General features: G+C 43.3%; 1 protein-coding gene across 10 annotated transcripts in view; it reads right to left on the reverse strand.

The window, feature by feature from the left end:
* Positions 1–27,533, reverse strand: part of jakmip3 (Janus kinase and microtubule interacting protein 3) — a 361,481-nt gene that overhangs the window by 249,169 nt on the left and 84,779 nt on the right. For 9 of the 10 annotated variants that reach the window (XR_009507472.1, XM_059947651.1, XM_059947652.1 and 6 more), the window contains exon 2: positions 11,694–11,937. Coding sequence is in view for 8 of the 10 variants with exons in the window: in XM_059947651.1 (XP_059803634.1) it covers positions 11,694–11,828 (135 nt within the window). In the remaining 2 variants the exon portion in view is untranslated. Of the gene's footprint in view, positions 1–11,693; positions 11,938–27,533 lie in introns of those variants that run through there. The other variant, XM_059947657.1, reaches the window with a different exon arrangement.

A 27,533-nucleotide genomic window follows, 5' to 3' on the forward strand; every position in this document is an offset into this window, starting at 1 on the left:
GAGCAGCAAATGAACTTCAATACAGTTAAGTATAAGGTGATGTATTTTGGAAGATCAAACCAGCATAGGACTGAATGGTAGAGCACTGTAATGGAACAGTAGGACCTTGGAGTACTAGTGCATAGTGTTGATTAAATTGGGTGTTCACAGTTAAATTGGGTGGTTTAGTACACTGGCCTTCACCAGAAAAAAAGGGCTTAGTTCATCGGTCTTTATCAGTAAAAAGTCAGGGTATTGAGTATATATGAGGTGGCCTATAGGGAAGAAGTCATCTCTCTGGTACAGTGGTGTCAAGAAAACAATCTCTCCCTCAATGTCACGAAAACAAAGGAGCTCGTTGTGGATTACAGGAGGAATGGAGATGGGCTAACCCCTATTGACGTCAAAGGATCTGGGGTTGAGAGGGTAAACAGCTTTAAGTTCTTCGGCATCCACATCACTGAAGACCTCGTGGTCTGTACACACCAACTATGTTGTGAAAAAGGCACAACAGCGCCTCTTTCACCTCAGACGGTTGAAGAAGTTTGCTGTGGGCACCCAAATCCTAAGAACTTTCTACAGGGACACAATTGAGAGCATCCTGACTGGCTGCATCACTGCCTAGTGTGGGAACTGTACTTCCCTCAATCGCAGACCTCTGTAGAGATTGATGCAGACAGCCCAGTGCATCTGCAGTTGTGAACTTCCCATGATTCAGGACATTTACAAAGACAGGTGCGAAAAGAGAGCTTGAAGGATCACTGGGGACCTGAGTCACCCCAACCACAATTGATTCCAGCTGCTGCCATCCAGGAAATGGTACCGCAGCACAAAAGCCAGGACCAACAGGCTTCAGGACAGCTTCTTCCACCAGGCCATCAGACTGATTAACTCACGCTGATTTGAGTGTATTTCTATGTTACATTGACCGTTCTATTTATTATAAATTACTGTGATTGCACATTGCACATTTAGACGGAGATGTAATGTAAAGATTTTTACTCCTCATGTATGTGAAGGATGTAACAAATAAAGTCAATTCAATTCAATTCAGGGATTGCAAAAGTATATTGGAGTTACATAGAAACATAAAACACCTACAGCACAATACAGGCCCATCGGCCCACAAAGTTGAGTCGAACATGTCCCTAGCTTAGAAATTACTAGGCTTACCTATAGCCCTCTATTTTTCTAAGATCCATGTACCTATCCAAAAGTCTCTTAAAAGACCCTATCGTATCCGCCTCCACCACCATGGCCAGCAGCCCATTCCATGTACTCACTACTCTCTGAGTAAAAAACTTACCCCTGACATCTCCTCTGTACCTACTCCCCAGCAACTTAAGTCCTGTGTCCTCTTGTGGCAACCATTTCAGCCCTGGGAAAAAGCCTCTGACTATCCACAAGATCAATCTCTTATCATCTTATCATCTTGTACACCTCTATCAGGTCACCTCTTATCCTCCGTCACTCCAGGAGAAAAGGCAGAGTTCACTCAATCTATTCACATAAGGCATGCTCCCCAATCCAGGCAATATCCTTGTAAATCTCCTCTGCATCCTTTCTATGGCGTTCACATCCTTCCTGTAGTGAGGCGACCAGAACTGAGCACAGTACTCCAAGTGGGGTCTAACCAGGGTCCTATATAGCTGCAACATTACCTCTTGGCTCCTAAATTCAATTCCATGGTTGATAAAGGCTAATACACGTATGCCATCTTAACCACAGAGTCAATCTGTGCAGCTGCTGTGAGCGTCCTATGGACTCGGACCCCAAGATCCCTCTGATCTTCCACACTGCCAAGAGTCTTATCATTAATACTTTATTCTGCCATTGTATTTGATCTACCAAAATGAACCACTTCACAGTTATTTGGGTTGAACGCCATCTGCCACTTCTCAGCCCAGTTTTGCATCCTATCAATGGACCGATGTAACCTTTGACAGCTCTCCACACTATCTACAACACCTCCAACTTTTGTGTCATCAGCAAATTTACTAACCCATCCCTCCACTTCCTCATCCAGGTCATTTATAAAAATCACGAAGAGTAAGGGTCCCAGAACAGATCCCTGAGGCACACCACTAGTCACCGACCTCTATGCAAAAAAATGACGGGCTATACTGTATAAATTGTTGGTGAGGTCACGTCTGGAGTACTGTATACACAGTTGATCATTCTGTTATTGGAAAGCCGTGCTTAAACCGGCGAGAGTGCAGAAATGATTTATAATGATGTTCGGGACTGGAGGGCTTAAATTAAAGGAGATGTTGGCTAGGTTGGGTCTTTATTTTTTGGAATGTAAGAGGATAAGGGGTGACTTTATAGAAGTAGTTACTATCATGAGAGGCAAAGATAGGGTAAATAATTACAGTCTTTTCCCCAAAGTAGGAAAGTTCAAAAGTAAAGGGCATAGATTAAGGGTGAGATGAAATGATTTGAAAGGGAACTTGAGAGGCAACTTATTCACACAGAGGCTGGTGAGTATATGGAATGAGCTGCTAGAAGAAGTGGCTGAGGCAGATACAAAAGTGTTATTTAGAAGGCACTTGAATAGGTACATGGAGGGGCGTGGCTTAAAGGGATATGGGCTGAATGCAGGAAGTTTGGAACAGCTGGATGGGCACCAGGGTTGGCATGGACTTGGTGGAGTGAAGGGCTTGTCTCTCTGCTTTATTGCTCTATGATTCTATGATTAACAAAAATTATGGTTATCACTGGGAAAAAAAGAAATAGCCACAAACTCACTTGCCAACAACCTGAGTGTAGAAAGAGTAAGAATACTTTTAATATAACTCCTGTGACATCAAGTTCTGCAAAGAGAGGTGTTAGTTTTGCTGAGGGAGCAAGTATCTCCTGAGATAGCAGAGGTGGATGAACTTCAAATATGTGCAACTCCTAGTGAGAAGCAACAGTTCAGTTCCAGAGCATCGGCATCTCAGAGGATCGATCCTAGGCCTAACAATATTCAGCTGAGGCATTGAATCACAAAGGCAGCCCACCAGCGCACCACACTGCATTAACGGTTTGATGAAATTTGGTTTCTCACCAAATACATTAGGAAATTTCCACAGATGTATCCTGGAGAGCATTCTAACTGTTTACAAAACCACCTGGTATGGAGGTTCCAACAGCTCCTTCCCTACTGGACTGCTGAATGGTTGATGAACCCTTGGACTCAGTATTCCGCTTTCAAATTATTCATTTATTTTATTTTTGTTTTTAATAGTAATTTTTAATAATTTATAGTGCCACCACAAAATAACAATCTCATAACTTACGTCATTGATAATAAACCTGATTCTGATTTCAAATAGATCCTGAGAGGGAAACTGGGTCCGCATAAGTTGAAAGAGAAAGCAGAGACAGCAGCATTTGTAAATCAGAAGGAAAGACTGTAACTAGATAAATTTGAATTTGTAGGAAAAAAAGATGGCTGTTTTGAGTTCATGCCTATTAACCTCATTGAAGGTGTTCATTTTTAACTTACTGTATGTCTCTCCTGTCGAGGACCATGCCAAGATAAGCTGGCTGATTGAGCTTGTTTGTGTGTCAACACCTCAACAACAAAAATAAAGAATGCAGAGTAAAAATAAAACTATAGGAGACACATTATGATGAGTGAGAACTGATTGATAACTTATGTAACTGATTATAAAATGAACAAAGAACCCAAGACAAAGTGTAAAATCTCCTGACTGAAGAACAATCATTCAATTGAGGCACAGAATTATACAACAACAAAGAGCAAACTGAAAAGAAGTAAAAGATGCTAAAGGGGATCTGAGGGAATCAAACTAGTGCAAATATATCACTCCCTTGTAATTTCTCTCAAAATGGCTGCGCATGTTTATCAACATAATATTTATTAACTTATCAGAAGTCATATGGTAATTTGGCTTTCATAAGTTGGGGATTAAGTTCAGGAGCAATGAGGTAATGTTGCAACTCTATAAAATCCTGGCTAGACCACACTTGGAAATTGTGTTCAGTTCTGTTCACCTCATTTTAGGAAGGATGTGGAGCTTTAGAGAGGGTGCAGAGGAGATTTACGAGGATGCTGCCTTGATTGGAGAACACATCTTATAGGTTAAGTGACCTAGGGCTTTTCTCTTTGGAGCAAAGGAGGAGAGGATTTGACTTGATAGTGGTGTACAAGGTAAGATTAGAGGCATAGATTGAGTGAATAGCCAGACTCTTCTTTTCCCAGGAAGAAATGGCTAATATGAGGGGGTATAATTTAAACGTAATTGGAGGAACGTATAGGACAGATGTCAAAGGTAAGTTATTTTAACAGAGAGCAATGAGTGCATGGACTGCACAGCCAGGGGTGATGGTGAAGGCAGGTACATTAGGAATATTTAAGAGACTCTTAAATAGGAACATGATGATAGTAAGATGGAGGGCTCTGTGGAGGGAAAGGTTAGATTGATCTCAGAGCAGGTCATAAGGTTGGCACAATATTGTGGCTGAATGGCTTGTGCCACCCCACTGTAATGTTTTGCATTTTATGTTCTACGATTAAAACTCAACTACTTTGAAAACAATGAGGTCAATATCAAGCCATCATGTTCACTACCATGGTTCCAGGCAAGGATGGATCACTGTGGAAAATGTCACATAAGATTTGATTCCCTGTCCCAACAAAATAGGTCATGGTGTGAACAAAAGGCTAGCATCTAGTGCAGTCAGCCAGAACTATGAGGAGCCCACTTTGACAGGAACGGCACAGAATGTCAGTGTGAAAGGTTGAAGTTATAAGGCGCTCAGGATGACTGCAAGAGAACTACTATCACTAATTCTGGTTCTAACTTCCTTCTCTGAAAACACTCCAAGGTCCCAAAGGTAGTTTTTAAAATGTTACAAAATGCCAGACTGTCTTACAGATCAAGCTGTTACTGAAGAGAGGAAAACTGGGAAATATCACAGATAAACGATTTGCAGCGATAATAGTCACTTCCAGAATAAAATAAAAGTGAGACACCAAGAAATCAATATTGAGCCCAGAAGGCTGCATTGTGCTCAGATGAAAAATGAGGTGCCATTCCACCAACTTAGACTAAAGCAGCATTTCACTTGTAGTTCTCTTTCTACATTGTTGCATTTGATATTTGCCAGATTAGTTAAATATGAACCAAGGTGATGATCATTACAGCCTTGTTTCTCAAGGACAATTGTGTTTACCACTTCCACAATAGAAAGAAAGAGAAATTAGAAAATCCAACACTGAGGCTTTATAAAGCATTGGTCAGACCATATTTGGAGTATTGTGAGCAGTTTCCAGACCCTTATCTAAGAAAGGATATGCTGCCCTTGGAGAAATTCCAGATGAGATTCACAACAATGATCCCAGGAATGAAAGGGTCAGTGTATGAGAAGTTTTTGGTGTATCTGGGCCTGTACTCTCTAGAGGTTAGAAGAAGGTTGGGGATCCCATTGAAACCTATTGAATATTGAAAGGCCTATAGTGGAAGAGTCTTGGCATTAAGAGAAAGAGATGTTGTCGGGGGGTGTTCGAGATTCTTGGTGGGGAGGGGTGGTAAGCGACACTCTAACCTGAGGCACGGGGCTTGACCGACCATTAATAGAGCAGGTTCTTCCAAAAAAAAAGGATGAGGCACTGGAACACAGAACAGATGTAATTCTGTAAGCAGTGAGCAATCATTGTCACAACACGTCTGAGACTTGGCAATCTCATCCAACCTTACCAACTAAACTGACATTATTAGGAATGCATAAATTAGCAACCAGAATGCCCATCAGTTTCTCTTGACTCGCGGCACAGAATGAGTTCATGCAATTTAACAGTTGGTAAGTGAAGTACACCTTCTCAACTTTCTCTACAGATCTACGGTAAACAGGTTGCACAATGACACAGTGTTGGCTGAAACCAAACAGTGAAATACAGCCAATCAGCCAGAGAATTCCTTTTGAGATGTTCAAAGTGACCTTGGCTTCATATGTGCGGTTATGAACCAGATTTAGGGATTATGAGACCTTACATGATTGGTCAATTGTGCTAAATGGAATAGTATAAATGTAGCTTGCCAAACACCAGCTCTATCACAACTAACATTCAGATTTCTATCTGAACCCTTGTCAAAGTAACTTTTGCTGTTGTGATCATCTTCATCTTCACCTCACCATTCCTTTGCGTGCCACTACCAACATTCCATCTAGGACATTTGCTGCTATCGTCAACATCTGATAGGCATTCCCAATTTGTGTTAACTTTTTATTTGAATTTAGCCCCATTAATGATGGATAAATACGTACAGCGTGACCTCCATGAATCTGCAGGTGGTTAAGCTTTGAATATTAATCCTGCTAATAAACAGAAACCAATTAAAGTGTGTCAATACAATGTTACATAACAGGAGTATGGTTTTATTCTGTTCCTGTCAGATCAGCGATGTCCCTTGTGTTTATTTGCAAACTGTCCAATGAAGTGAATGATTCAATGAACTATGAAGATTGCAGGAACACTTACATAAAAGGCACCCTGAGAAGTCTACTTAAGGTATTACCCAGTTCCAGAAGACGAAAGAAGCATTTAAAAAGTGTTGCACAGTAGTCATTTGCCAAGTAATTGGTCTCATTATAATATTCCCAAAATTATAGCAAAGTGTGGAAAATCTCATACAATTAGTGAAAGATTAATAATGACTGCTGTATCAGAAGTGCTCACCACTGTTCTCAAAATGGATAGCTGTATTTAACAACAATTCCTCTGCGTAATAACTCTGTAGCCCATCATATTGAGGAAATTAGTAAAGACATTGAGCTATAATGTCTTCAAAAAACAGAATTTGGGATAAAACTGATGAGTCAGCTGTGCAAGACTACAAGGCATTACTAATGGCATAGTGGAGAAGACGTGATAGACCGGATAGCATAACTCTGCTCCTCTGTCTTATGGTCCAATGGTTAAGGTCTTCCAGTCCACTGTTTTCGATGGTGGTGACAAATTATTGGAGGGAGATTGAAAATCTGGTTGAATGGTGCCATAGCAACAAACTCTCACTCAACGTCAGCAAAACTAAAAGAGTTGATTATTGACTACTGGAGGAATAAACTAGAGTTTCATGAGCCAGACCTCAATAGGGGATTGGAGGTGAAGAAAGCCAATTACTTGTCATTATTGTTTCAGCAGATATGTCCTGGGATCAGCATGTAAATGCGACTGCAAAGAAGGCATGGCAGTGCCTCTACTTTCTTAGAAGTTTGAGAAGATTCAGCAGGTCATATAAAACCTTGACAAACAGTAGATGCACAATGGCGAGTATCATGCCTGGTTTCATCATGGCCCGGTATGGAAATACAAATGCCCAAGAATGGAAAAGGCTACAAACAGTAGTACATACAGCTTAGTCCATCACAGATAAAGCACTCCCACGAGAAGCACTGCAATAAGAAAGCAGCATCCATCTGCTTGACCTGTTGAGTTTTTCCAGCAGATTGTTGCAGTGCCTGAAATCCCTCTACATCAAAATCTACAGGAAGTTATCCATGCCTGTACTGAATTATTGACTCCTAATAAGGAGAGGACATATCCCACCTGGGAAAGTTTTCAGAGTTATGACAAGATACCTGACAGCCTCCACTAACAACACTCTAGACAACTGGCTCTCTACGCCTTGTATTTGAGAGCAAGCAAACAAGTTTATTTGCATAGCACTTTACAAACTCAAGGCAGTTCAAAGTGCTTTACATAGAACAAGGTATAAAAATCAAACATCAAATTTCAGACAATATATAAGACAATAAAATAACACAAAAATAGATATGATGAATAGAAATTCTAGTGCAGGAGATTAAAAGCTGCAGTGTGTAGGCCTCCATTAGTCTCGATAGACCATGGATTTGCACCTTGGAAAGTTTCCAGGCTGCAAGCCTGGGCAAGGTTTTATTTTTATGGAAGACCAGCAGTTACCCAAGCTGCAAGTCTCCCCCTCTCCACACCACCGATGTTGTCCAAGGAAAGGGCACGAGGACCCATACAGCTTGGCACCAGTGTCATCACAGAGCAATGTGTGGTTAAGTGCCTTGCTCAAGGACACACACGTAGCCTGAGCCAAGGCTCGAACTAGCGACCTTCAGATAACTAGACGTACGTCTTAACCACCTTGGCCACGTACCAACATTTAAAAGCTACAGCAAACAGAAAGGTTTTAAGCCTCCACTTAAAAGAGCTTAAAGGTGGGGCAGACTTCAGATCCTCTGGAAGGTTACTCCAGATATGTGGAGCATAGTAACTAGAAGCTGCTTCTCCATTTTTAGTTATGACCCTGGGGACAGTTAGCAGACCCACCCAGATGACCTGAGAGTTCAGGAAGGTTCTTAATGCAGGAAAAGATCAGAGATGTATTTTAGCCCTAGACCACACCAAAAATTTTATAGACCAAAGGTAATATTTTAAAGTCAATCCTCTGATGGGCAGGAAGCCAGTGTAGCAATCTGAGAACTGGAGTGATATGTTCTACTTGCTTGGCCTTAGTGAGGATCCAGAAGCAGTGCTTTAAATAATTTTTGTATTTTTGATGGAGACCTGTGAAAACACCATTACAGTATTTTCACTTGGGAAGCTGGACAATATCACTGCAGTTTAACAGTAAACTAACATAGAGAAATATACCTGATATAATCACTATATATAACTGAAATATAATCACTATGTACTAGCTATTTACTATACTATGTAATCACTGTGTAGTCACTTCTAGGTACTGAATATTACTCTGTACTATTTTACTAGACACATTTTGCTATGTATTGTTTTAACTAGATACCTTGTACTCTCTTAGCTGCATACTGTGGCAATTACAGAACACCTGTTTAGCTAGCAGCACTAATTAGCTGAAAAGTACTCCATGTATTATACTCAGCCTTTGTTTAGTAAGAGATAATGGTGGCGGACAGGATGGTACGAGCAGGAATTGTAATGTGAGGGAGGTTGTCTGAAAAAATAACCTTGGCCAGGAATGGGGCCCCAATGCGAACAGGAGAGAAATAATGGTGGCGCATCGAGAGCTAGGCAAGAGTGATTGATTAGTTAATGTATAGATGATATGCAACTAAAAATTGATTGGGTATGCTGATGAAACCGAAATGTAACTGAGATAAAAATTACTATAAAGAATGCTGTACACCAGAGCTCGGTGGGCTTTCGGTGTCGTTCATTGATTGCCTCAGCCTTTGTTTGCACATAAAGGTTTAAACTTCTCAAAGAATTGTCTGTGTCTCCTGGTCATTTCAAGTAACCACGACACTAACTGGGTCAGGAGCTCCAACAGCAGTGTATCATCTAATCAATAGGACCTCTGCAGCTCCCTCTGAGATTTTCATCCTTTGTTGCATGGGATTTGGCCTCATTAAATCAAACTATCTCTCATCTCATTTCATGCACAGAAGCAGCTCTTGCAGCTGCAGTCAGAGTGAGCCACGTGGTACCGAATGTGGTCCCAATGGTGTGGTCAATGCTTGATTATGGCATGGAATGTTGGCACAGATTTTCTCACAGGTATAGGTGCTAACCTGATGCAGCCAATGTTATGGAAATGGGATGATGGTCAAGTGCAGAGCGGGTTAATGGCCTGAAACAGTTCAGCAAAAGGATGAGCTGATCACCAAATGTCCAGGCCTTTGGCACTTGCTCCTCCAAGCAGGCCAAGGATTTACCCCTTCAAAGCAAGGCGATGTTCAGTGTCACCTTGCTTGGTACTTACAACACTACCCAGGGGTTCACAAAAATCATGCACTAAAACTCTGCATTTGTTGAGTTAACACTTACATGCCAATATTCTTTATTAAATCTACAAAGCAAACATCAAGGAGGATCAGTTTAAGGTTTTTCGGCTCTTTTCTGGCTGTGTAAACCAGGATATGTTACATCAGGTCAGTTCACCTCTAGTTAGAATCAGTGCAAAGAAAAGCAGTAAAAAGGCAATCTTGAAGAATCTATACCAGAATACACAAAGCTTTCTTAATAAGGTATGAAAATTGATGGAAAAGTTAGAAATAAATGGCTATGATAAAAAAAAATATTACATGGATGCAAGATGACTAAGGCTGACAACTAAATATTCCAGAATACTTGAATTTTAGAGAAGGTAGGTAATCTGGAAAAGGAGAGAAGGTATCACTGATTATAAATAATGGGCTACATGCAGAGTAAGGTTCATAGCTTAGAAAATCAAGTATAATCAGATTCAGTGGTTCAGGAACATTGGTGGGAGTTTCTACAGGCCCCTAAATAATAGAAGATGTAAATTAAAATTTAGAGCCCTTTGTTACAAGGATAATAAAATAATCATGAGAGACTTTAATCAACATGCAAACTGGGCAAATCAAATTAGCAGTAATAATAAAGGACTAATTCATGGATTATATAAGAGATGTTGAGGAACCAACAAGGGAACTAGCTGCTTAGTTACTCTTGTACAATGAGAAAGGGTTAATTAATAATCCAGTTGTGATAGGAAGGCCTTTAGTGAAAGGAGATAAGCTTGTTATAATAATCGAAAGTGATTTAGTTCAATATAGAACTAGGGTCTTAAATTTAATAGACTATGAAGATACAAAGCACGGGTTGGCTAAAGTAGACTGGGAAACCATGTTAAAAGATGACAGTAAGGTAGCGACATCTAACACTTGAAGAATAAACACACAGATTGTAATTTTAAAACACAAAATAGTACACACAATATTTTAAGAAAACAGAAAATGGTGTCCATTTTTTTCCGACAAAAGGAATTAAAAATAGTATTAGATCAAAGGCAATGATGTAATTGAAATACAAGGAATAGTTCCAGAAAATTTCAGATTCTAGAAAAGGAACCAGGGTAATGACAAGGAAAGGGAATATAGAACATGAGGATAATATATTCTGGAATATAGATATGGTCTGTAATATATTCTTTACATGTTTAAAAATGAAAATATTAGTATAAGTTAACATAGATCCCTTACGGAGACAAGATAAATCATGTTGTGGAATATGGGAATATAAAGCTCTGTATGAATTTTGTATGTTTCATTGAGATCACTTCTCAATCCTTCTTAGGAGACCAAAAATATTCAGAATTTCATAGCCAAGTATCATTCAGGAGCAATTTGTCACTTTAAGTCATTTGGTCTCATACTAGTTGAGATATTCCCTTTGGTGTAACCATTTCCTCCTACCTTCTCTGCCACTGGAATCTAACTTCATTTCTATCCTTCCCAGTTCTGATGAAGAGATCTGGACACAAAACATTAACTTTTTATCTGACCTATATGTATTCATGTGTCTGCCAGTAGAAATTTAAAAAAATATTTACATGGCTACTTTTCTGGCTTGCTGAATAAGGAATGTTTTAAATTTAGGATCCAAAAAAGAGATTGAGCCCATTTAGACCTTAAACACCTGAAATTTCATAAATTATATTCTATCATCTTTTTTATGAGTCCCTCTTAGCTATAACAATAATTTACAATGCAAAACCTGCAATTCACGTACTCATGAACTACAAAAATGGAAACACTTTCACACTTTAGAGATGTATTGCAACTTCAAGTATATCCATTACAATTTCCAGTGCATAGCAAATAATTTTTATTCATATACGTTACTTTTCATTGCCAATTTACATTGGGAGAATTTACAACATTTATGTGCTGATGCTTAGTTACTGTACAAAATTATTGTTATTTATTAGAAATAGAATAGTGCACACCTTACTCTTTTCTTGTTGAAGCTCGATTTGAATGTCAGTCAGTTTGGCCCTGAGCTCTTCATTGGCAGCTTGCAAAGTAGCTAAGGCATCAGGCTTGTCTCCCTTAGCTCGACTGCCAGCACTCTTCTTTGACATTGTGTGCTGCTGTATTCCAGAGGGCAAAAACCCAGACAGAGAGAACTCTCCGTTCCCGAGCTGGAGACTTCTCTTCTCTCTCTACTTTCGTCTACATTTTCATTTCCACCTTTAAAAGAAAATCAAAAGATGGCACATTACTCTCTCCCCCTTCTTTGTGGGTTTTAGCTTTGAATGACAGTCAGAATATGTCTTAGCAGTAAACGGGAATGCATTTTGTGACAAGACAAAAATCATTTCTAATAATCAAACTTGTTTGAACATCATAACAAAAACTTTCAGGTTTACCTCACTTACCTCCCCAGAAGTTCAAGCATACAACTTTAAACAGAGGTTCTTGTAACTCAAAATGCATTTGTGAAGTATCTGAGTGTCTTTCGTTTGGTAGCAGTAAAGCTTTACAATAAAAAAAGGTGAAGTTCTCTGAATTAATCCATTGGAAGAGCAAAAGACATATAATTTCCAAAGCTTCCTGCAGCTCTTCTGTCAGATAAACAGAAGTTTTGCTCCTTGTATCTGACAATTTTATAATTCAGTCCTTTAAGTATTATTTTAATCATATCAATGGCACCAAATAAATTAATTGATGACCTTATGTCGGCCTTTATAATTTTTTCCCCTTGGTTTTTTCTCTTTCTGGTACAAAGTCTTAAGTGAGTTGCTTTCTTTTGACCCAAATTATATTTGGAATTTAGACAACAAGGAATAAATGGAATTTCCTTAGTCATGAGTATGGAGTGTTAAACAGTCACTGTGTGTTACACCAATGAAAGGTCTAGCCATAGGCCTTCTACTTGGAAAAACAACAGAGACCAAGATATCACATGTCTGTTGTTAACAAATTGGCTTTATTCAAGGAAAGAACACTGCTAATACGCTGCCTCAGCTGCAATCAAGCTGCAATTGGAGGGTGAAGAAAGACCTGACTATTTGAGGGTGGTCAGTGAGTGTTTGTTGCCAGATCGGTGGGAGCAAAGCTTACAGTTACCTGTCAGAGCGTGGTCTGTCAGATGGGGAGATTGGAGTAAGTAATTGAAGAGTCTGGAACTTGCATGATAGTTATGAGCTTGGGCTGGTCAAGTGTCAGTGCAGTTGTCAGAGTGACTCATAGTCACTACAGAATCAGTCCCAGACTGCTGGTGGATTCTGCAGGGGTTCGAAAAGCTGGGGGAGTGGGTCCGCATGCGTTTCAAACCAGCCAAATCAAAATCAATGGTGCTGAGGAAAGGCAAGTTCAGCATTGCAGGTTCAGCCATCCCAGCCATCACAGCAAAGCCAGTCAAGAGCTTAGGTAAGGTTTTTGACAGCTTTCTAAAGGACATGGCATCCATTCAGGTGACCTGCACCAAGCTGGATGGCTGGCTGAAAGCTGTGGAGAAGTCTGGCCTACCTGGGAAGTTCAAAGCCTGGGTGTATCAGCATGGCATCCTTCCCAGGATCCTGAGGCCCCTCCTCGTCTATGCAGTTCCAATCTCGACAGTCGAAACCTTAGAGAGGAGGGTCAGTAAGCCCCTCAGGGGATGGCTGGGGCTGCCAAGGAGCCTGAGCAGCATCGCCCTCTATGGGCACCACAACAAACTGCAACTGCCCTTCAAATCCCTGGAGGAGGAATTCAAAGTTACAAGAGCCAGAGAAGTGGTACAGTACAGGAACTGTGGTGAACTACGTGTGCCTGTCTGGACACGCCCCCTGCTGACTGCTCCTGTGGCTCCTCCCACAGGCCCCTGTATAAAGGCGATCTGAGGCCTATGCTCGGCCTCAGTCTCCAGGACGTAGTATGATGGTCACTCATTCTGGTTCCTTCTTCCAGTCAATAAAAGCCGATACCTCGCCTTACGTCTCAGTGTGAGTTATTGATGGTGCATCAATTTTATTGACTGGAAGTTTTAAAACATGGAAACCGTTTTACGTCCGGAAAGGTTGGATTTGGACCCTCAAGACCCTGAAGCAGCTCTCGCTTTTGAACACTGGCTTGCATGCTTCCAATCGTACTTGGAGGAGGTTCATGCAACTGAACCCGCCGTTATGCACAGAATACTCCTCTCGAGGGTCACCCCCAAAGTTTACTCCATTATCCGGGATCTGCCGACCTACGATGGGGCACTGGACGCCCTCAAAAGACAGTACCTGCGGCCGGTGAACACCGTCTACGCAAGACATCGTTTAGCTACCCGGCAACAGCGGCCTGGAGAATCGAGCGCCGAGTTTCTCCGAGCACTACAGACGCTCGTCCGAACTTGTGACTGCAAGACGCTCACGGCAGAACAGCATGCGGAGCTGCTGGTGCGAGATGCCTTTGTGACGGGACTGAGGTCAGTGTACATGCGCCAGCGGCTGCTGGAAAACACCGATCTGACCTTACACTCGGCGATCGAGACGGCCAAAGCTCTGGAAGCTGCTCTGCACAATGCTGACGCTGTCCAGTCATGCAATTCCCCACCGGTTCCATGGACACCTCAGACCCCGCCACCAGCGGCTCCCGGGAGCGAATTCGCCAATGCCGCTGCCAGTCACGATTCCACGAGCTGCCCGAACCTGACCACGGCTGCGGTCCATCAGAAGCCCGTGCTTTGTTATTTCTGTGGACTCAAAAAGCACTCCCGACAACGCTGTCCAGCGCGAGAAGCAACCTGCTCTAGCTGCGGAAAACGGGGCCATTTCGCCAAGGTCTGTAAGTCTAAATTACGAGCGGAGTGCAGCGCTGCGGGTGAGACGTGGGGGCCGCCATCTTGCATGCCCGGATGTGGGCGGCCATCTTTGTCGGCGTCAGCATGCCCCGCCCCCAACCCTCTGATGCTTACCGGGCGCCAAGATGGCGATTCAACTCTGGCCACTGTAACTCTTGACCAAAGCGCCCCACACCAGCTTGCAAGGTCCATGATGGACATCCTGGTGGAGGGGCACAGGACTAGATGCCTGTTTGACACGGGCAGCACTGAGAGTTTTATTCACCCGGACACAGTGCAACGCTGCAGACTGGCAACACGGCCGGTAAGTCGGAGGATCAATTTGGCTTCTGGGTCGCATTCCGCAGACATCCAGGCAGGCTGTGTAGCGACATTGGTGGTTCAAGGCGCAGAATATCGGAACTTTGCGCGACTGGTCATGCCTAAACTGTGCGCACCAGTGCTATTGGGGCTGGACTTCCAGAGCCATCTTGAAAGTGTGACTATGGTATATGACGGGCACCTCCCACCACTCACTGTCTGGAATCTTCAGTTTTCTGGGACTTCATCACTACTGACCACACACACACACGGGCCCACACGTCCCATCCAGCACCATGCCTACAGATGCGCAACCAACACCACTTGCAGTCTCTCCACCCTCAAGGTCCCTCCCCCATTGCTGTTCGCCAACCTGACCCCTGACTGTAAGCCCGTGGCAACTAAAAGCAGGAGGTACAGCGCGGGGGACAGGGCCTTCATTCAGTCAGAGGTGCAGCGGCTGCTCAGGGAGGGGATCATTGAGCCAAGCTCAAGCCCTTGGACGGCCCAGGTGGTTGTTGTTCGGACTGGGCAGGAAAATAGGATGGTGGTGGACTATAGTCAAACCATCAATAGGTTCACGCAGCTTGACGCGTACCCCCTACCCCGCATCGTGGATATGGTCAACCAGATAGCTCAGTACAAGGTGTACTCGACAATAGATCTGAAATCCGCTTATTACCAGCTCCCCATCCGCCCAGCGGACCGCCCCTACACCACCTTTGATGCGGGCGGCAGGCTCTATCACTTCCTGCGCGTCCCATTCGGTGTCACGAATGGTGTCTCTGTCTTCCAGAGGGAAATGGACCGGATAGTGGACCATTGCCAACTGAAGGCCACATTTCGCTATCTGGATAACATCACCATCTGTGGTCACGACTGGCCAGATCACGACGCCAACCTCCAACGATTTCTCCAAGTGGCCGCAGCTCTGAACCTTACTTAGAACAGGGACAAGTGTGTGTTCGGAACCACCCGCCTTGCTATCCTTGAGTATGTTGTGGAAAACGGGGTTATTGGCCCGGATCCCGACCGTATGCGCCCCCTGTTAGAACTCCCTCTTCCCACCACTCTCAAAGCCCTCAGACGGTGCCTGGGTTTTTTTTCCTATTACGCCCAATGGGTCCCCCATTATGCAGACAAGGCACGGCCCCTGGTCAAGTCTACCACGTTTCCCCTCTCTGCTGAGGCCCGCGCGGCCTTCAGCTGCATTAAAGAGGACATTGCCAAAGCTACGATGCATGCCGTGGACGAGACCATTCCCTTCCAAGTGGAGTGTGATGCCTCCGATTTCACTCTAGCTGCTACCCTCAATCAGGAAGGCAGGCCAGTAGCATTCTTTTCTCGCACCCTCCAAGGCTCTGAAATTCGGCACTCCGCGGTGGAGAAAGAAGCCCAGGCCATAGTGGAGGCTGTTAGGCACTGGAGGCACTATCTCGCTGGCAAAAGGTTCACCTTGCTGACCAACCAGCGCTCAGTTGTGTTCCTGTTCAGCAACCAACAGCGGGGCAAAATCAAAAATGATAAGATTTTGCGGTGGAGAATAGAACTCTCCACCGACAACTATGATATCCTGTACCGGCCTGGCAGACTCAATGAGCCCCCTGATGCCCTATCCCAGGGAACATGTGCTAGCACACAGCTCGACCAGCTGTACACCCTTCATGCACAACTTTGCCATCCGGGGGTCACCCGATTTTACCATTTTGTGAAAGCTCGGAACCTGCCATACTCCCTGGAGGACATCAGGACGATGACCAGGGACTGCCAAATTTGCGCTGAGTGCAAACCGCACTTCTACCGTCCTGACACGGCGCAACTTGTCAAGGCCACCCACCCTTTTGAGTGACTGAGTGTTGACTTTAAGGGCCCCCTTCCCTCCACTGATCGCAATGTCTATTTTCTCTATGTTATCGACGAGTACTCACGGTTCCCCTTTGCCATCCCCTGCCCCGACACCACTGCCACGTCTGTCATAAAAGCCCTGTGCCAGCTCTTCACTCTGTTCGGGTATCCCTGCTATATCCACAGTGATAGAGGGTCCTCCTTTATGAGTGACGAGCTGCGCCAGTACCTCCTAGCTAGGGGCATTGCTACTAGTCGGACCATGAGTTATAATCCCCGGGGTAATGGACAGGTGGAGAGGGAGAATGCCACAGTGTGGAAGGCCACACTTTTAGCCCTTAAGTCAAAAGGGTTGCCGGTCTCTCGATGGCAGGAGGTCCTCCCTGAGGCACTCCACTATATCCGCTCTCTGTTATGTACGTCCACTAATGCCACCCCTCACGAACGCCTATTCTCTTTTCCCAGGAAGTCTGTCACTGGGACCACCCTACCAGTTTGGCTGACGTCCCCGGGGCCAGTGCTGCTCCGGAAACATGTGAGGAGCAATAAATACTCCCCGCTGGTCGAGAGGTTTCACCTTCTACATGCGAACCCCCAGTATGCCTAAGTGGTCTTACCTGATGGGCGGGAGGACACGGTCTCCATCCACGACCTGGCACCCGCAGGTGCAGCAGACCACTACCCTGAAGACTCTCCGGTAACTATGAACCCTGCACCTGAGGTGACACCGTGCTCACCAGGCCCTACACAGACTCCTCACAACACTTATATTCTGGGCGTCTTGTACGCATTTATACCAGGCGCCTCACACATGCGTGAGGGATCACTGGCGCCTAGTGGGCTGGAACAAGCACAACCTCCATCTCCTGTGCAATCACCAATGTCACCGGCATTTGTGCAATCACAGCCGGTGCTACGTAGATCGCAGCGACAGATTCGACCACCTGATAGACTTGACTTGTAAGAAACTTTGCCACATGGGGACTCTTTTAAACAAAGGGGGGGGTGAATGTGGTGAACTACGTGTGCCTGTCTGGACACGCCCCCTGCTGACTGCTCCTGTGGCTCCTCCCACAGGCCCCTGTATAAAGGTGATCTGAGGCCTATGCTCGGCCTCAGTCTCCAGGACGTAGTATGATGGTCACTCACTTCTGGTTCCTTCTTCCAGTCAATAAAAGCCGATATCTCGCCTTACGTCTCAGAGTGAGTTATTGATGGTGCATCAGGAACTGAGGTGATCCGAAGGTGGCTGGAGCAGGGATGCAAGTGAGGACTGGCAGGAAGTGGAGGGCAGAGGAGAGCAGAGGAAAGGCTGCGTCACAGGAGGTCGGTGTGAGTGGTCACACGAGGCAGAGCTGGGCTCGGATCCTTTCCAACTCCCCAAATGGACACCATCAGAGGGAAGGAAAGGTGCCGCCTAGTTCAGGAGGAGGTGAGAGCAGCAGTGGAGGAGAATAAAGCCACAGGGAGCTTGGACAACATGGGAGAATGCGCTGGAGAGTAAAGTGACCTGGGCTGAGCTTTGGAAAGCCAAGCCACACCGCATCCAATTTCTCATCCAGGCAGTGTACGATGTGCTTCCAAGCCCATCAAACCTGCACACATGGGGCAAAGCAGAATCATCTGTGTGCCCACTGTGTTCCAAGCAAGGAGCCCTGGAGCACATCCTCAGCGGCTTCACAAGGGCACTTGGAGAGGGACGGTACCGATGGAGGTATGATCAGGTCCTGAAGACCATCGCTGAAGCCATCAGTGCAGGAGTTGAGTGGGGGAAACGGTCCCGACCCTCCAAGCAGACCATTGCCTTTGTCAGAGCTGGGGAGCAGCCAATACCCGCCAAAAGAACATCGGCAGGTTTCCTGACCTCTGCAAGAGACTGGCAGCTGTTGGTGGACCTCGAATGGCAGCTGAGGTTCCCTGACCATATCGCAGCCACCACCCCATGACCAGACATTGTCCTTGTGTCTGAGTCTACCAAGCAAGTGGTGCTGCTGGAGCTGACAGTCCCATGGGAAGATCACTTGGAAGAGGCCTTTGAAAGGAAGCTCTCCAAGTACACAGGACTGGTCAACAACTGCCAACAGGCTGGATGGAGAGCGAGGTGTCTCCCAGTGGAGGTTGGATGTAGGGGATTCGCAGCCCGTTCCTTAGCCAGAGCCCTCAGCAATTTGGGCATCGAGGGAGAAGGGAAGCGGAAAGCCATCCGCAGTACCACCGATGCGGCAGAGAGGGCCTCAAGATGGCTGTAGCTCAAGAGAGGGGAGCCATAGAGTCATGTGTAGCTGGCCATCTTGACACAAGCTGGGGTCTGATCTACCCCGGCTGGGTCACCTGGAGGAGGTGTATGAATTTGAAAGACCTGAAACACCCAATGATTCCAGGAACATCAGTGATGATGTGTCCAGAAGCATCAGTGATGATGTGTCCAGAAGCATCAGTAGATGTATGCACACAGCTTACAGGGAGTCACTGAGAAATCTTTCTATTCTGTTATTGTCACAATGGTTTCACCTGTAACTGGGCATGGACTAAATGGAAGCATTTGATTTTCTTAGTCTGATGAGGTGAATTATGGATTCAGCTGAAGTTCATTCAATTACATCATGACCTTTTCTAATTATAAGATTATCTTTCTTGAGTGCTTAACCTTGTGTACTATGGCATATGTTCAGAATAAATGGATTACAGTGTGGGAAATGTTTAAGTATATCAGTGGGATGTAAATGATCCAGGATATACTGACAGGTAAAACATTGCATTACCATGAAAGAAGTATATTTCAGATAATAAATACAGGTTATGTATAATTTTCCTGTCATCAGGTAATAGAAGGTGTAGAATGAAAGAATTAGCAGTAAACTACAAAAAGAAATGAGCCATATTCATGCCATGGGAGATTGTTCATTTAAGATGTGCATTTCCAAGGCTGTTTGTCTTTCCAGCCCATCAGCAGCAGCAAAGAGCTGATTAGTTTGGCTTTAAGATAATAGCAGGACAGGCCAGTTCCAAGAATGAATGTCAGACCAATGGACACTGATGAATACCAGCAGGCACCCACAATATTACTAAATTTAAGAGACTGGCATACAGTACTGTGTCAAAGTTTCAAGCACATACATGTAGCTAGCATGCCTAAGACTTTTACACAGTACTCTTCTTGTCAATGTAGAGCAAAGAGCAAGTTTGTAAATCTGGCGGGAGCAAATGACGTTGCGAATTGCAAGAGTGGGGCGCTGCAAGAGGAGTGTGGGACAGATAGCAGGGGAGTGCCGGATTGGTGGGGGGGGGGGTAGTGCTAGTGTAAACACACCCAGCCCTGAGACACCAAGCAAGTTCATTTGAGTCCAAACAATTGGTTTATTGATCATTAAAAAATGTCTCTCTCATGCTTCCCAATCCCTCCCTTCTCCATTCCCCTTTTCCCAACCATGATCCCCCTCTCCCTGCTCCCTTCCCACTCTCAGTCCACAATACAGACCCATATCAGAATCAGGTTTATCATCACTCACATATATCATGAATTTGTTTTTTTTTTGCAGCAACAACAGTATAGTGCAATACATAAAATTACTACAGTGCTGTGCAAAAGTCTTAGGCACCTTAGCTATGAGCCCAAGACTTTTGCACAGTACAGTACATAATATGAATGGCAGAACAAATTTCTTTTCTCTCTTCACTTTAGGTAACTGTTCTTTCTTATCAATCTCTTGATGCTATTCATTATAATACTGTGGAGGTATGGTTACTATTCTGAGTGATTTTTGTTTACTTTCTGACTTATGAACAAAATTAACTTACAGATATTGGTAAAATGGAAACTGTTTGTTGTCTAGGGTGACCTGCAACATTCTCAAAGTTCAAAGTTAAAGTAAAATTTATTATCAGAGTACATATGTGTCACCACATACAACCCTGGGATTCCTTTTCCTATGGGCATACTTAAGAAATTTATAGAATAGTAACTATAAACAAACTCTGCAAATGCAGATATAAATAAACAGAAATAAATAATGAGCATGAAATGACAATATACCAGAGTTCTTAAATGAGTCATTAAATGAGTGCAGCCATCCCCTTTTGTTTAAGAGCCTGATGGTTGAGGTTAGTAACTGGTCTTGAACCTGCTGGTGCAAGTCCTGAGACACCTGTACCTCCCATCTGATGGCAGCTTGGCCTGGGTGGTGAGGGTCTTTGATGCTGCTTTTCTATGGCACTGTTTCATGTAGACGTGCTCAATGGTTGGGAGGGTTTGACCTGTGATGTACTGGGCCGAATCTATTGCCTTTTGTAGGATTTTCTGTTCAAAGGCATTGGTGTTTCCATACTAGGCTGTGATTCAGCCAGTCAGCACACTTTCCTCTAAACATCTTGTTTGCCAAGGTTTCCAGTGATTTGCTGAATCTCCGCAGACTCCGCAGGAAGTAGAGGTGCTGTCGTGCTTTCTTCACAATTATATTTACATGATGGGTTCAGGACACATCCTCTGAAATAGTGGCATCCAGGAATTTAACATTACTGACCCTCTCCACCTCTGATCCTCCGATGATTACTGGCTTATGGACCTATGGTTTCTCTCTCTTGAAGTCTACGATCAGTTCCTAGGTCTTATTAACATTGACTGAGATGTTGTTGTTATTACACCACTCAGCCAAATTTTCAATCTCCCTCCTGTATGCTGATTCATCACCACCTTTAATACAGCCCACAAGAGTGGTGTTAACAGCAAACTTGTATATGGTGTTGGAGTTGTACTTAGCCACACAGTCATTGGTGTATTGTGAGTAGAGCAGGGGGGCTAAGTACATATTCCTGTGGTGCTTCTGTGCTGATGGAGATTGTGGAGGAGATGTTGTTGCCACTCTGAGCTGGCTGGGGTCAACAAGCGAGGAAATCCAGGATCCGATTGCACAAGGTGTTATTGAGGCCCAGGTCTTGGTTTTCGGATTAGTTTTGAGCGGATGATGGTGTTAAATGCTAACAGGCTGGAAAGGTGCTGAATAGCTGAACTGTTCCTTCCATCACAAAGCGCTTTCCACCTCTCGAATCGGAATGATAATTTCCCAGCTATTACGAAAGGAAATTGTCCCTTGAAAATGAATGCCCCACATGAATAAAACAACTGTGTACCTGCAGGAGTACGAATCTGGTGTGAAGAGAAATGTCAAGCAATTCTGAGAAAAAGATACTATGTGTCCTTGTCACAATGCAACATTTAATTAATTCTCTGATTTTACAGCAGTCAAGAGTACATTTCTCTGCAGCAAAGAACAAAGCCTATATGTGGGTGTAAGTGAACATAAAGTAACATTTGTCATTAATGAGTAAGCCTTAACTTAATGGCACAAAATATTTGGCATGTGGGGTGTGATCCAGCCCACTGCAGTAAGCAGCCAGCCATGTCACTTATTGGTCTCCGATCCACATTTACCTGTGGAGTCAAACTAATTCCGACGCTAACTGCTGACTGGTAAAACAAGTGTAGAGGAAGACTTCCCCGTCCAAGGTGAGGACCCCAACAACAGAAGTGCTTGGACAGTCAGTTAAGACATGCATCTGGAATTTATGGGGAAGATGAATCTCAGAGTTATATACTACATACATACTTTGATAATAAATAATAATGATAATACTTCGACATTTGCAGCCATTTAAAACTACTAAAGATTATTAAAACAATCAACAATTAGGAATTATAGAAGGACAAATATAAATAAAATACAAACACTGTGAAACACTTGAATACTTTTATTATTGACTCAATTCAAAACTTACCTCTCGCAGTTAGAATATTTCCTCTGTGTTGAAATAAATGGATTACTGAACCTGTGCCAGTATATAATACAGCATAAATACAATACCCTCAATTACCAACATAACTGCTAGAAGTTCAATACAGCTCCTACTGACCAAGAATAATTTAACAATCAAGAAGGTATGGGCAACAATATCTTAAGGAGTCTGTGACTCCCGATCTATTCAAATTGGGTCTGAGCTCATTCAGAATCCCAGTCTGGCCCTTGATGTAAAAAAAGATACTTATGCTTGTTGGTGCTGAACTGAAGCTGATTCAAACATGCATATCGCTAAACAAGCAGAAGAAAAGCAACAATACGCTGAGAGTTAAAGCAAAGTACTTAAACAATGTTCCAATGCTGATTGGCACAATAGGACCTCTGATTATAACATACATTAAACGATAAAACATAGGAGCAGAATAAAGTCATATGGCTCTTAGAGTCGGCTCCACCATTTGATCATGACTCATTTATTGTTCCCTCTCAACCCTATTCTTCAGCCTTATTCCTGTAACATTTGACATCCTTACTATGTCAGAGGAGCCGAATTTCCTCTGAGGTGATTCTAGGCCATCAAAATGACAATGTTTTCACAAAGCCAGAGAAGCCACTTATATATTTTTTTCCTTAACGTTTTTCAGGATGTAAACACCGGAAAGACCAGCATTTATTGAATACCTCAGTTATTCCTCAGGAGGTGCTGATGAAGAGACACAGATATTGGGGGAGAAAAAAAAACTGCTGGAGGAATTCAGCTGGTTGAGCGTTATCTGTGGAAAGAAAAGAATTGTTGAAATTTTGGGTCAACATCCTTCATCCCAACAGAGAGTTGACAATATACATAAAGAAGAGAGAGGAGGAGTGAAACAGAGGATGCCAGTCAGCGATAAATGGATCAAGCAGGGGTGAGCGATAATGGGCAGATGGAGCCAGGTGGTGGGGGTGGGGGGAAGAAGTGGAGTTGGGAGACAAAGGCAGCTGAGTGAGAAATGGAAGTGTACAAGGAATTAAAACGAGAGGTTAGTAGATGGAGCAATGTAGGGGAGGGATCTGGAGGGGGCATGTAGGTCATAGGTGGATGAGAGTGTGCGGTGGGGAATTATGGCAAATTCAAAAAAATGTGTAGACCAAGAGTGGATTAGAAACAGTGAGAGAGAGAGAAAAAAATAAATATTTCTTAACGTTGGATAGGTGGTAGTGAGATATCGCCTTCCGATCATTCTCAAAGTTGTGGGTGAAGATTCAAGATTTAAACACAAAGGAGCTGAAAGTAGAGGCAAATACAATCTCCAGACTAGCAACTGTTTAATTCCAGAAGCCAGAAATAAATCCTTCCTTGTTAATTGTAGATGTAATGCAAAACATTTCAGCTCCTAAGCATTTTGCCACTAACATGTATACAGCTTTCTGTTTGGTTCCTTGCTCAGCAGGTACTGGTGTTAATTAAGATATCTAGGGTGATAAAAGCTCCTGTGCCTCAATGATATAAAAGAATGGTGAAGAATATAAAGTAGAACCTAAAGAGAAAAGTAACATCAATGTATTGCTATTCTGACAAATTTGAATACTGACAGATAAATATGAAAATTTTTAGATATCTTAGATTGGTGATGTTTATCAGGACAACTTCAAAATCTGGAAGAAGGCTGCTGGATGAGGAACCCTGTTACAAAGAAAGGACGAACATCATTGGGAAAGAAAGGTCATGCAGCCTGGGAAATGACAAGGTCAGAGACTTGTTCCAGCAGATTATCTGCAATCTTCCTCTCATTCTTAGTTATCTTCCACACTTCAGTTTGACAACAACTGGCTTTGCATTCTCACTCTTTTCTACTGCCGTAGCTACCATTATGTACTGGTCCTTTATTAAGGATAGGCATCAACACCTCTACCACAATTATCCTCAACATTGGTGCCCCACAAGAATGTGTTCTCGGCCTCCTCCTCTGCTCTCTATACAGTCATGACTAAGTGACCAGATTCTGCTCGATCACCATTTACAAGTTGGCAGTTGTGGACTGAATCTCAGATAACGATGATTCAAAGTGCAGAAAGGTGATAAAGAACTTAGTGACGTAATGCCATGACAGTAATCTTTCCCCCAAAGTCAGCAAAACAAAAGAGCTGGCCATTGACTTCAGAAAGGGGGCAGTGCATATTTTCCTGTCTACATCAATGGTGTTGCGGTTGAGAAGGTATAACTTCCAAGGAGTGAATATCATCAGGATCTTGCCCTGGTTCAACCACATTGACGCTATGGTCGAGAAAACTCATCAAAGCCTCTACTTCAATAGAAAGCTGAATACATTTGGTACGTCCCCATTGACACTCGCCGACTTTTACCTATACATCCTATCCGGATGCACCATTCCTTGGTATGGAAAGAGACGACGATAAACTGCAGAGATTTATGGACAAAGCTCAGTACATCATGGAATTATCGCTCCTCCATGGACTCTCTCCATATTTCTCATTGCCTTAGTATTCAGCCAACATAATAAAAGAACACACCCACACCATTCCTTCCTCTCCTTCCTCCCATCAAGCAGAAGATTCAAAAGCTTGAAAGCACATCCCACCAAGCTCAAGGACAGCATCAGTTATAAGACTATCTCAATGCAGTGTTGTAATTCAGTGATCTGTAAGAAACGGCATGAAAACCACCATTTTTCACTGTATCAGATCATGTGAAAATAATAAATCAATTTACCAATTTATCTTGAGCCTTCCAGCAACATATTGAGTAATATAGCTTCCCCGTAATATGCACCTCACTGCCACCTCATTTGGTACAGATGAGTTAAAGTGCTTTCCATTGGGTGATTTATTGAAGACAAAATGGGAACCAGATGCACTTTCAAAGAGAAATCCATGGAATAACTTCACAAAAAAAGAACACTCATATTCTCATTCCACTCTGCTGAAGAGGGCAGAGTGCCACAGAATTTTGAGATTCTACTTTCACAAGTAAACTGCTATTGGTAGACCAGTAAGTGTTGTATCCATTGGATTATCTGTCATAGGACTACTGTAAGATATGGAGGAGTCCACTATCAATTTGTGCATGGTGCTATCACAACTAATTGACAGATTGCTATCAACCATAAATTGTACAGTTCTCCCTTAATTTGCAGGAGCCGAATCTCCCGGCCACACTCTGAAACTGTTCCTTTTGATGACTTCTACACTGAGGAACACAAGAGATGCAAAAGTTGGGCTCAGTCACATTTCCCTTCTTGCACATTTTTTTATAAAGGTCCCAGTTACTTAAGTACTATCACTGAAAGACCGCACCAACTTGGGCATTCGACCAGTTTGCAAAAGACAACAAACTGCAAGTGCAAAAAGAAAGGAAAAAATAAACAAGCAATAAATATCAACAACATGAGATGAAGAGTCCTTGAAAGTGATTCTGTGGGTTGTGGGAACATTTCATGGATGGGGCAAATGAAATTGAGTGAAGTTATCTCCTTTAGTTCAGAAGCCTGATAGATGAGGGATAGTAACTGTTCCTGAAACTGGTGTACAAGTCCAGAGGCTCCTGTGCTTTCTTTCTGATGGCAGCAGTGAGTAGAGAGCATGATCTGGCAGGTGGGAGTCCCTGATGATGGATGCTGTTTTCTTGCAACTGTGTTTCATTCTGTGCTTCTTGTAGATGTACTCAATGGTGGGGAGGCTTTTACCACCTTTACCTGATGCACTAGGCCATATCTGCTGCTTTTTGTAGGATTTTTTTACAAAAATGCATTGGTGTTTCCATATTAGGCGGTGATACAGCCAGTCAATATACTCTCCAAAACACACCTATAGATGTTCGTCAAAGTTTTAGTTGTCATGCTGTAACTTCGCAATCTTCTAAGAGATTATTCTATTATGGATTTATTGAGTATGCCTAGAAGAAAATGATCCTTAGGGTTGTATATGGTTGCAGTCACACACACACACACACACACATTGATTATAAATTTACTTTGAACTTTGAAGAATTGCTTCAGGACAAACTTGCATCTGGTGGTCTTGGAATTCAGCCTTATGGGTTCCAAATTGGAATTATAAACTGAGGGAAATGTAAATCTGAAATATAAACACAAATTGCTGAATCACTCAGCAGGTGAGGCATCACCTGTGGAAGGAGAAACTGAGTTAATGTTTTAGACCTTCATCAGAAAAGAGATGGAGAAAAAATGTCAGTTTTAAGTTGCCCCGAAGAGAAGATGAGTTAGTGTAGTGAATAGGTGCAACAAAGGGGATACCTATGATAGAGTGAGGCCAGAATGGAGAAGAGTTATTAATGGATGGTTAGAGAGTGATATAGAAGTTAGATATATTGCAAATGGCATGACATGGTGCGCAAATGAAAAGGGAAAACAAAAAATAATATTGCAGATGGATGACTTGCATCAAAAATATGACCAATTCTGCTGTAGGCAGAGAAAACAAGCTATCCAAAATTGGAGAAGTTTATCTTTGAGCCGTTCACTTGCTGCTCAGGAACAAAGTCAGCAGATAGATTACCAGCACAGAAATTCATGCTGATCATCATATGTCCATTGCACGTGTAAGGTGCTTTCTTCTTGGTGTAGCAGGTTTCTTTTTTCTTCTTTTCTTTGTGCTACTGCATGTGTTAATCAAAATGGCTTCTTTGTTTGTTAAAAGTAAAAATGCTTCTTTGTTATGCTAACTGCTGAGAGGGTGCTTTCTCTCGAAGCTTGTATGGGTTGTGATTGCTGATAATGGCTGTTGTATTCCTTTGTTAACCAATTGGGATGGATGTTATTTGTTCTTGTGGGTCTGAGCTGTGGTTTCATGGACTTTTGGGGAGATGGCGCGAGGGGGTTAGGAGGAGAAGACGCAATGTTGTAAGCTTGGCGATGGAACGGCCCCGAGCGGGGGTCCGAGGCCCAGGGGTTTCGGCGAGGAGAGGAGACGAGGACAGATTCATGTGGAGCACCGTTGTTGGTCCCAGGCGACGGGTCGAGGAGGTCGGAAAGGATCAAATGGCGGCAAGAAGACTTCATTAACTGAACTCCAACGGTTGTGCACAAAGTGGTTGGACTTTGAAAAGTTTGGCGCCTTTT

The sequence above is a fragment of the Hypanus sabinus genome, chromosome 22, assembly GCF_030144855.1.
Source record: "Hypanus sabinus isolate sHypSab1 chromosome 22, sHypSab1.hap1, whole genome shotgun sequence".
NCBI lineage: Eukaryota > Metazoa > Chordata > Chondrichthyes > Myliobatiformes > Dasyatidae > Hypanus > Hypanus sabinus.